A 12,519-nucleotide genomic window follows, 5' to 3' on the forward strand; every position below is an offset into this window, starting at 1 on the left:
CCACACATTTCATAACAGTGGGGAACCTTAAGGAAAAACACCAGACACATCCCACTGGGAACATGGCCCAAGGGTTGCAACTACTGAGCTAACTGCACACAAATACCAAGAAAATAGGGTCAAACATCCTGAGACATTAAGGGAAAAGTCTTTTGTAATTCAGCTCAACATCCATACACAAAATAATTCAGCATTCACCAACAGGAAACGCTCAGTACACAGGATGTATGATAGAGCAGTGTTATTTTTAACCGTAGGCTGTCTTTGTTCAGTTCTTTAACAGATTAGGCTTTTTGCATCCCAGTCACAACATGTCTAAGTTTGGAATTATTGTTTTTAGTTAGCGTTTTTGTCTGGTCAACGTGACCGGTAAGATTTCAGTTTACCAGATAAATGGGAACATTATGGATAATCAGTATCTGTGTTTATTATTTAGCTTGAAAACAATTGATCAAGAAGGCTTTATAAAGAATGACATCATCAAGACATGTAGATTTATATTTTATAGACAACACACAATTAGAGCTTCAGTTCTCTTTTACTTACTTTTATTTAAATTGTCCAAAAATAACTTAGATTTTTTTTAATTTAGGTGCAGTATTAAAAGTGTTTCCATGTTAGCTAAATGTATTGATATACAGACAATATTCAACGTACTGTACATTCAATTCTACGTGCTACGTTGAAGCTGAAAAACTGCAACAGTCACACTTGATGATCCTTTAAATATCCCCAACAACCCAACATAGCATTCAGACCAGTTTGTGAGGCAGCAGAGCTCTAACATTAAATGTTCTCTGAACGCTGCCCTCTCTTCTGCGTGATGACATGGTGACAAACACCAGCTCTGCCGCTTTCAGCTGCATCTATTCTAAAACAATCTGGACTCCGTCTATAATTATCTGATGAGAATGCCTGCGTTCCTTTGACCCAGAGGTCGGATTTATACACCCTTCAAGGAAGGACGAAAATAGAGAACAATAGAGGAACGATTAGACATCAACACTGTCCAAAAGAGAAACCGGCAGCCTTCCTCTCCACCTGTGGAGTAAAAGCTGCACACTTCTGCATGTCAGCAGAGTCTGTGAAGGTTCATGGTTGAAGACACCGAGGCACAGTGGAAAACTGGAAGTATGAACATTATAACCTTGACATAAATCTTACAAACAATTACCTCAAATAACTACAAATAGAAATTGTGATATTTTAGGTAAGTGAATATGTTTGTGGTTTGATTTCATATTTGGGTAATTTTTTTTATTTGACATGTTCAGGCTAATACAAGAGGGAACATAGGAGAATGTAGCTATAAAACTGCACCTCAGACAGCATTCCCGCTCGCCTTCTCAGAGATGTTTTGGAATCAGTTGGTGCAAGTATTTTATTACTTATAAACACCTCTCTTAGCTCAGGATGTGTCCCAGCTGCCTTCAAACATGCCGTGGTTAAGCCACTACTTAAAAAGAAAAATCTCGACCCCTCCATTCTCGCAAATTTTAGGCCCATCTCCCAGCTACCTTTTTTATCTAAAGCTTTCATCTAAACTTTCTCAACCTCAACGAGAGCAAGACTGAGGTCATCTTTTTTGGACCCCAACCTCCAGCCTCTCCAGTTGATATTCTGGGCTCTCTCAATAAAAACATCCTCCCCTCTGTTATGAACCTTGGAGTGACCTGCACTAGCACTTTTAAATTCGACAAGCAGGTCAGCACCGTAGTCAAATACTGCTTTTTTTAAATAAGAGTATTGGCCAAAACCAAGTCGTATTTATCTTTTAAAGACTTAGAAAGGGTTATTAACGCCTTTGTAACCTCGAGACTGGACTATTGTAACGCTCTGTATGTGGGTATGGACCAGGCCTCAATTAAACGCTTACAGCTAGTCCAAAACGCAGCTGCACGTTTGCTGACTGGCCACAAAAAGCGTGACCACATCACCCCTATTCTGGCCTCACTACACTGGCTTCCAGTTCGGTTCAGAATTGATTTTAAAATCCTTTTATTTGTTTTTAAAGCACTAAATGGGCTGGCTCCGGCCTATATAGCTGAACTCCTCCAGCGCTACACCCCAGCCAGAGCTTTAAGGTCTGCTGACCAGCTGCTGCTGGTAGTGCCCAAGACCAGGCTTAAAACCAGAGGGCACCGAGCCTTCGCAGCAGCTGGCCCTAGGCTCTGGAACACTCTGCCCCTCCATGTGAGGTCGGCCCAGACCCTTGGGGTTTTTAAATCTACACTAAAAACACACTTCTTCTCTCTGGCTTTCTAGTTAGAGCGGAGCACGACTCCTGACTTTTCCCTGTGTTTTTTTTTATATATATCTGTTGTAATTTATTGTCTTTTATTGTGATTGTAGTAATGTGTTTTTATTACATGTACAGCACTTTGGCTCGACCAAAAATCGCTTTTAAATGTGCTTTATAAATAAAACTTGATTTGATTTGATTTGATTTATAAATTCAGTGTTTTAAAAGGATCAGAAATGATAGCAGCAACCCTTATCCTGCACTTTTGCGATTTGTCAAGGAGGAAACAGTGCAGGAGATATTGCAAACTGACAATGCAGGGTCAAAGTCAAAACATATTTTAAAAAACTGCTAAATGTACATATGTAACCAGGTAAATTGCATTAAGAAGGTATTCAATGTTTTTGTTTGTTTGTTTCATTTTATTTTTCCCCTTAATAGGCAGTATACACAATCCTAAGCCAGCTGGCCTGACCTTGCTGTGTTTAGCTGTTTTTCTGTAACTCTACACGCTGCTCAAATGTGTGCTACTTTAACTTCAATTATACATACTGTACAAGATGTATAAATATAAGTTATTGGACCCACCACTTCATTACTCGACTTATCAGAGGATTAGATAAAAATACATTTTGATAATGTTCAAATAACTTATTTTATCTTAAACATTAAACTGATTTTGCTTGTGTGTCCATCTGTAATGTCAGAATGATGAGTGTGTCCCACCTGCTGCCTCTCGTGTCGTACTGTTTCATGTTTTTGATGAAGTGGGTCTTCTTGGTGTGCCGAGGTCTGGGAGAGCCACCAGAGAGGTTACGAGTCCTGCAGAGAGACAGACACACAGAGATTAATGAAGTGTATCACTCTCATTTCAGTCACATTTCAGAAAGATGCTAGAGAAGGCATTTGAGTTAAGCACACACACTTCAATGTAAGCCTGAAATCAAATAAAACATAGTGTCTAAAGCAGAAAATCAGCATACAACGACTCCTCAATCAGAATGGGCACTTTCTTATTACAGGTGTTAGCAACAATACAGGAAATGTGTGTGTGTGTCTTTGTTTGTGTGTGTTTCCCTGCAACTGTCTGCTGAAATCAGGTTGTGACACTCTGTCGAGCTTGTGGATTAAAACAGACCGTGACGTGAAAGCAGGCCAAGGAGCTAAACTCACTGACATCACAGCAGTTAGTTACATAACATTACGGCATCTGCATAGAGACACTCACACACACACACACACACACACACACAGCTTATATGGCACCTCCACAGCCACAAATGTCATGTCATGCATTAGACACACTCCCATTTCTTTACTTATAGCACACATGCATAATCCCAAAGCACATTCTCCACACATACTGTAATTGTGCACACATGTATTACCACCACACACAGAAACACTCTCCTCATATTCTGTAAATGCTTTCAGGAAACCATTTCTGTGACCAACTAAAATGTATCTTATATTTTATATGTGTTGTTTAAATCATCACCACCATACAAGAAGTTGTGCACCCCCCAGAAGCCTTCAGTGCTACATCCAGACATTTGCATAAATATTATATACCAGGTCAAACATTGTTTAACACAAAGCCAGTAAAAAGCATAATTTCCGTCGAATAAGTAACAGTAGATATTACAATCTTATTTTAATAAAACTTCAAGTGGTAATTATATCAATTATTGACTGATTCAATACATATTTTATTTGTATAACTGTACACTGCACAAGGATAAAGACAAACAACCTACATCAAAAAGATGGAGCTATTTTAGGTCATAATAATCCTATTTCTTGTGAAACAAAAACATAAATAAGGTGTAAATAATCACAAAACAGGCAATATAACCTAAATATGGAAATGGGGTTGATTCATTACAGCATGATAACCTAAGTACACATAATATGCAGTGTCATATAACTATATTCATACTATAAAAATAATACATTACTGAGGCACGTGCAATAACACAGCACTTAGATTTAAACAGAACACATCAAAAGTGAATTGGAACCCAAACCCCAGAGGGAACCAGAGGACCTTCTGCTCACACACACACACACACACACACACACACACACACACACACACACACACACACACACACACACACACACACACACACACACACACACACCACACACACACACACACACACACACCACACACACACACACACACACACACACACACACACACACACAACACACACACACACACACACACACACACACCACACACACACACACACACACACACACACACACACACACACACACACACACACACACACACACACACACACACACACACACACACACACACACACACACACACACACACACACACCACACACACACACACACACACACACACACACACACACCACACACCACACACACACACACACACACACACACACACACACACACACACACACACACACACACACACACACACACACACACCACACACACACACACACACACACACACACACACACACACACACACTTTTATTTGTATGGCTGACCTGGTGATTCCAAACCACATTGACTTTAAATCAACACACACCTTTGTCTGTCAGTCAGTCGTTAGTAACCTTAACTCTTCCCCATTTTGCTCTGCCTTTGCTATCATGTGAAATAAAAGTGTTCTCATCATTTTAACAATTTGGCCAGTCACCACTGTATTGTTTGTACCTGATCGTTAGACACTTCAGTATAAAGTTGCGAAAAGTTTTTTGTGGATGTGTACTCATTCTCTTTTAATCATTATTTGTGCAGCGCTTCAGCTTAAAGTTAAGCTTCATTACACTATTACTCATAATATAATACTTTTTGTAGAATGAGATTCCATAAAAAATAGACAAATGATTATACTTCAATCCATATTAATTGTATTTACTTGCACTATTTGTTCTGTTTTATTGTGTTGCACTGTTGGAGGAGCCTGTGACCTAAGATTTTCATCGACAACACTACACTGTAGCTATGTACGTATGACACATAAAAGCCTTGAACCCATAGACTGTATATATAGAGCTTGAACCTTGATGTCTGTTGGCATTAAGAATTTAAAAACCAACATTTTCACTGCAGTCAAAAAACTGTTGTCTCTCCTACTTGCAGCACACAACACCTTCAGGGCTGTCTAGGAACAAAATAACAGCAACGACAATAGATTACATAATCACAGTAACAAAAAGATCTATTCCCTTTTAATTTAAGGGTAATCAAATATGGCGAAGAGTTCTAAATCTTCATTCCTAAACTTTATTATAATCAAAGTTCGGTAGAGCCCTTATCCAACCATCATGCTCTTGTTTCCGAAACACAGAGAGTAACAACAATCCTCATTCTCTGTGGGTCCCTGTCAGCACTAAGGGAAATATGTAAGAAATAGAAGGAAATGTGCTGATGGAAACTACGCACAGCGTGAAATTAAGAAATACATCCTTCAGATCTGGAAATGAACACCACAACACGATGTCAGCAGCATGAGTCAGCTTACTCTGGATAAAAATACAGATGAAAAGTACGCAGACCATTACAGTCTCGACTTCACTTATTATTAGACACTCTAGTATTATTAAAACAATGAAAGTATACACATAAATCTATATATAGTCTTATGATTTTATCTTTTGAAGTTACTGTAGCCATGGTCACTTAATGGAATCTTCTCAGCGTTCCATTTCCACAGAAACCATCATTCCGGAATGTCGTGGAATGTTTCTATTGTGTGGGAATGGAAAGAGCTCATTAGCCAAAAATACCCCGAGCGGATGAAGGTGATCATGATGATGACAGTAGCTGGAGTTTCATGTAAAGACACATATGGCAGATTGAGTTGATAGAGAGTGGCACATTTAGGGTCACATTGGCTCTGAAGTTGGAGTGCCTTTGAGCGTAATGCTGCAGCAACCTGACCTTTTATTTTGACATCCGTAATGTGTTTTGTCTCATTTCGTGCAACCACCCTTACATAAGCAGGAAGTATACAGGGCTGGTTGTTGTTAGGACCTTAGTTATTAGATATTTTGTGCTTTGAGATATATCAGCATATTTGTAAACCAAACATCTGTTATTGATGATCAAATTAAGTCAGCTTTTGCAAATGGGGAATTCTGCTTGAACACAAGCAGCCACAAAAAAACCTCCCCCAAAATAAATGGCGACACATTGGAAAAATGTATTATATAAATCAGGACCTATCTGACCAGATTTAAGTAAACACAGATGAGACATTCAATGCTGACTCTTAGTGCTTGGACCATAGATTGTAAATAAAATCTGTTAGTGTGTGGACTACGGCTTTGAAACCTTGACTTTGTCATTTTGGACGTCACCGTTTTGAGTATTGGCCTTTGCTATCTTGATCTTTTTTTACAACCAAAAGCTTAAAGCTCCCATGTCATGCTTTTCCGGTTATTACCCGTCCCCTTGTGTGTTATGAAGGTTTTTATGCATGTAAACGGTGTGCAGAGTCAAACCCTCAAAGTACACCCTGTAGCGAGTAAAACTCTAACACAGAAAATACCTCCCCAAAACGCCTCGTTGGAGATACGTCACTGCCCATTTGATTCTTCCGGGTACCGCATGATGTCATGCGGTACCCGGAACGAAATGGACCAATCCCGAAGAGCTATGGCCACACCAGCAGCGGCGTGTTCCTCCTCCAGAGGTTCGAAGAACCGGCATTTCACAGACGAAAGCTTCCAAAACATTGCCCAGTTTGAGGCCGGATATGCACAGCTTGTTTGGACCGTTTGGAGCAGGGGAAGATCTGGGTATACAACCTGTAAGTTTGCATTGTTATTTGTGTATTTATCAAACAAGACTGTTTAAATGTGTAAACTGTGTTGGACTGCTAAGCCATTGACACAGTGCTAACTGTGCTAACTAAGTTGCTAGAGTTTCCATATATCAACTCTAATATCAGCAGATGGCCTTGCATACATGTATCTCATAGCAGGAGAATGTCTGCATTCACACACAAAATACCTATTGACAGTATACTCCGGGTGATTTGCCGGTCAGTCGCGAAACGTAATTACATTATAGCTGGCGTAGCGATCTAACACACGGAGCTAGAGCTAGTTTTGGTCAGAAAAACATTTTGTGATGCTACGTTGCTAGCGTTTAAATATATCAACTACAATGTCAGCAGATGGCCTTACATGTTTGTCATGGCAGGAGAATGTCTGCAGTCACACACACGGAATACTCATACAGTATACTGTACTGTGATTTACCGTACATTGTGACCGTACATATACTGCATGTAGCTAACGAGGCTAGCTGTATGCTAGCGCAAAACAATGTATTCATGCAAGTTACATTGTATGGTAGCAGAATACCCGTATACGATTGCAATTATAAACACGTTATTGCTAGCCTAATATGAACCACTAGCTTTTGTTCATAGTAGTTTTATTACACTGCATTATAGTTGCCTTTCCTCCAAGCTAACGTTCATATCGTGTTAGCTACCAAGGTAAACAAAGCTAGGTTAGCATATTAGCAGGCAAGCTGTTCATTACACAACTACTACTAACTAATCTAAAACAACTAAGTTTCTCTAATATTTTGTGATTTGCATTTGATTTCGTCCAGCCAGATCCTGGCGGACAATCCATGACGGGGAAGGGATTCTACTACTACTGAGGGTGCTAAAAGGCACCGCACCGACTGTGCGCAGGCAAGATGCGAGGAGGAGGAATGAATGATATACCGTGTGTATATATGTATATTTATGTTCATTTTGTACATTTCTAAAAATAAAGTTTAATGGAAATACTTAGTAGGCCTATCCTTTCTTCCCTGAATTCATATATAGCAAACCATGATTTGATTTCTCATCAAACAGTAGTAGTTTATAACGGGTAAAAATAACTTACTCTTTGTTATGAGAGTAGCTCGTAGGCCACAACGGAAAGACAAGGAGACATACACGAGTTTACAAAACCACGGCCACATTTATTGTGGTAAATGCAAAGATAGGTGGTTGAGAGGATCGCAGAGTTAGTCTTCCTGCAGCCGCTTTGGAGAGAGACTGTGTCCGGAGGTGTCCGTGATCGTGCTGATTAGCCTCTTCAGCTCCACCCCATCGTAAGACAAAGGCCCTGGGGCCGTCACACTCTTCTATAACAACAGTTAAAAATATATATGTATATAAAATATACCGCTTGTACCGACGCCATGATAAGACTGATGTTACGCTGAGAGCAGCCGGGAAAAGCACTGACATGGGCGCAGCCTCTCTGGTGGTTGACTAATCAGAACGAGTGGCCGAGCTGACCAATCGGAGCACACTAGGCTCACAGGGAGGGGGGGGCAAGAGCTCCAACGAGTCGTTTAGTGGAGAAAGTGAATACTGCTGAATACACATGCTTGACAGAGATGCTGTATGCGAAACCAATGTGAGTTTGGAAAATTGCACAGTATAAATCTATTTTAGTATACCTCAACAATGTAATTATGATCAGTGGAAATGGCCATGACATGGGCCCTTTAACATGTTAAGGTGACTAAATTGTTGTAATTCTGTTTTATAAAAGGCGAACATACAGTACTGTAATACAATTGTAAGATGAAACCAAGCAGACAATACTGTCAATCACAAGGTAGCCACACCCTAAACATACAGAGCTTTAGGGCTATTTTAGACTGAATGGATCCATCATTTACAAAACTAACAGCATTTTTTATTGAAATAGACATTAGACTTAAGACCATAAACTTATTAGGAGTGTGTTTGATTTGGTAATTAATTAGGTGAAAAGCCTTTACTTTTTCTCATAGACTTCTAAACAATCTTCTTCATTTTGCGCCCTGGTTAGTCACCCCCCGTTGTGAAGGCAAGTGTAAAGGCACTTCTACATTGGCTTCCCTTTTCATACCTACAGGTTGATCCCTGGCTCGTACCAAACGCAGCCCCACTCACAAGGTTACAAGACTGAAGACTGAGCAGTGTCCTTCAGTGCTGTACTAATTTCATTTTCCAACTCATCTCATGTCAGCAACAAATCACAATTAGGACATAACAACATGTTGGTTAAGACCAAAAACAAACACCCACACCCCCTTAGGATCATGCAGTTCTTCAGCAGTGACTGACATTCAACAGGATTGGTATATAATAGCAAATGCTACACTGCCTGCTACCTTCGACTTATTTTCTTAGCTTGTATGCTTATGTTGTTAAAACGCTGTAATCATAAACATCAACAAATTCTAGATAAGAGTGCCAGACTTGACGTCAGTGTTTTCCCAGTGTTCCTTGAACCTGTCCCAGTATCTGAGCTGTGGATCTCGGCCTCATTATCTGACCAGTGGCCCTTTTTCCATGAGAACCAGCCTGCTACATCTCTCTGGGATGTTGTGGAAAGTTTCCGTTCTGTGGGAACGGAAAAATCCAGTCTGCTCTGTCCCTCCCGAGCAGGGTGATGATGATTGGTGTACGGATACCCTACTTTTAGACTTGGGAAGATTTAGTAAATATATGACATCATTCTTTAAAAAAATTGTATACCTGTGCCATTAGACTTAAATTCAACGGGCCCAAACTAAAATAGCAAAGCTTTCAACACTGCAGTCACATTAGCTGAGGAACCTTTCCACAAAATGACAACAAAGGACACACAAGGCTTAAGCAGGTAAGAGCTCTGCCTTCCGGAAAATATTGAGGTTGCTTTCCAACAAAGAAAAGCATGAATAAATGTATAATAATAAAAAAAGAAGATATGTTTCTTCCTGAAGGTATAAAGATCATCAATAATACTTACAGTATTTAATTGCAGTACAATTACTTTGACAGTCTAGATCAAAATATAATCAGAAACTATCACAATATATTATTGAACATTAAGCTTGTCGGAAGTAGCTACATTTAGACTTATCGAAGCTACAATAGTATAATAACTTTAAATGCTACTTTGACTTAATTAATAGATCTGAATACTTCCTGCGCCACTGACTAATAGTTCTTGATTTAAATATTAAGGAACACACCACTGCTGTATGTTTCATTATGATTTGAAATTCAGACGGCAATGACTTTCAAACACCAGCTCTATTTAAATTGCACAGGAACCCAGGGCCAGCTGCAGGCCTGTTTTCTGGGGACTGAAGTGATGGAGCTTTCTGGGACGCTGAGTCATTTTATTCAGTTTGAGTCATGAACAACGACTAATAATAGCTTGTGTTGTTTTATCTCAAAATAGGGCCAACATAGTCTGACAGAAAACTGTATGATTAAAATAGTTTGAGATGAAAAACATTTGCTGGATGTTTTTATTCTGTACTTCTATGGCCTGATCTCTCCTGTTCCCCTTTTCTTCTCATGCTGCATTTTCTCTCTGGCTATATTTTATTCTGTCACATAAATCACATCATTTCTCCCTCCCTCGTTTCTAGTCTGTCTCTGTAAATCTGTAACTCTGTTAGTTGCACAGATACAAAATAACCACACTGAACACACATAAACTATTCATACAGACAAATATTTATATAAAAAAAAGAGTGTCTTTAATAAATCTGCCAACATGTATAGCTCAACATGATATTAAGCTGATGTTTGTTGCTGGTATTTGAAGTTTTTCTACTTTTAATATGTAATATGGGTATTAAACAGTTGCTATGAGAGGTATTAAAGGTGGGGTAGGTAATTTTGGAGAAACCGGCTCGAGATCGCTAGAATTTGAAAATACACAACCGGAGAAAATCTGCCACTTCCTTACAGAGCCCCTCCTCCAACACACACGAACGCGCACATGACCAATGAGGGCACGAGATAAGTTTGTGCACAGATGGAAGGCTGACAGGCAGGTAGGCCATCCAGTTATTTTAGCCGGCCCGGCTAAAATGATTGGTCGTGCTTTTTACAGTATTACGGCTTCCACAGATGAATTTTTTTAATGTATTTATTGTCAAAGCATTTAATATATTCATTGCTATCGGGATGTTAAGAGCATTCCATGGAATATAACAAAAAGTGTTTCTGAAATAAATTACATACCCCACCTTTAAGATACAAACAGATATCCTCTACTCCTTAATTTGAGCTAGTCTCAGAATTGTTTCCTGACGATTTCATTAGTCATACTAACAACTCAAACCACAAATATATATGATTTTCATCCTTATTACCTGGACAATTAAAGTGGACTCAAATGCAGAGTTAAATATAAATAAATGATGTCATTGCAACTCTATCATCTGCCTACACTTATGCATTTCTCTTACTCTCTGCTGTGAGCTTCAGATCATGTTAAACCACAGTCTGTCACATCACTACAAAGAAAATGTCAGATTACCCAGGAAGTCTGAAAAACGAATAATGTAATCAGTGCCAATTTCAGATCTGAGCACTTTCTGCATCCTCATCACTCCCTTCCGTTATTGTCTCAAACACATCTCACTTTATTTTTCAATCACAAGAGTTGCGAAAGGCAGCATCCCCATTTGTATTAAGGCTTACTTAAGATGTTTCCAAATCTTTACCCATACTCTGACGTAATTAAACTGGAGTATTGTTGTTTTAGGAAAGTTGAATATCTTACAACCCTATATCTATCCCCCTAACGTGACCATCATAGCATAGACAAGTACCAGGAAAAACGTAAGATCTTCTTTAAAACAAGATATCAATTAAGAGTGACACTATGTTAAGGATCTCCAAACCCAGACACAGCAGCGTGGCGTCATACCAAATATATTCTGTACTGAATAACATCTTTGTCCTTCTGTGTCCTGCTTTGTCCGAAAGGATCAATGATATTTGCTCTAGTTATGTATTGAAGAGCACACTGACAGCAGCTTCCTCCTCACATACAGCCTCCACTGATCAGAGGAAGAGTGGCTTAGCTCAGAATACACACACAGACTTACACACACATACACATACACACTCCTGGCTTTAATCAACACACACTGGCTTAATCTTTCTCTACAGATCTCTTACTGTTTCTTGTCTGTAGGGACAAATCAATATTAATGAAGGTCCTCTACCATGTTTGTTTCAGACACACCTCAAAATGAAATAGGTTGTTTTAGTAGCAAAATGTATGCATTGTTTTACCCACTGTGAACAATTGAAACCCCTTATACACTGAACCAAAACATATTGAGTCTGTCTGCTGTGTTTGAGTTATACACCATGGTTTAAAGTGTAGCAATAGTAGGTTTGACCCTTTTTCAGACCAGCTCACCTTCAGCTGAACCCAGGCTCGGACTACAAGAGTTTTGAATCCATTTATTTGTATACTT

General features: G+C 39.3%; 1 protein-coding gene across 1 annotated transcript in view; it reads right to left on the bottom strand.

Annotated features, from left to right (window-relative positions):
• Positions 1 to 12,519, bottom strand: part of cables2b (Cdk5 and Abl enzyme substrate 2b) — a 33,445-nt gene that overhangs the window by 10,859 nt on the left and 10,067 nt on the right. The window contains exon 2 of the mRNA XM_034131837.1: positions 2,969 to 3,064. Coding sequence (XP_033987728.1) covers positions 2,969 to 3,064 — 96 coding nt within the window. The remainder of the gene's footprint in view (positions 1 to 2,968; positions 3,065 to 12,519) is intronic.

This window comes from Trematomus bernacchii, unplaced genomic scaffold (genome assembly GCF_902827165.1).
Source record: "Trematomus bernacchii unplaced genomic scaffold, fTreBer1.1, whole genome shotgun sequence".
NCBI classification, from domain to species: Eukaryota; Metazoa; Chordata; class Actinopteri; order Perciformes; family Nototheniidae; genus Trematomus; species Trematomus bernacchii.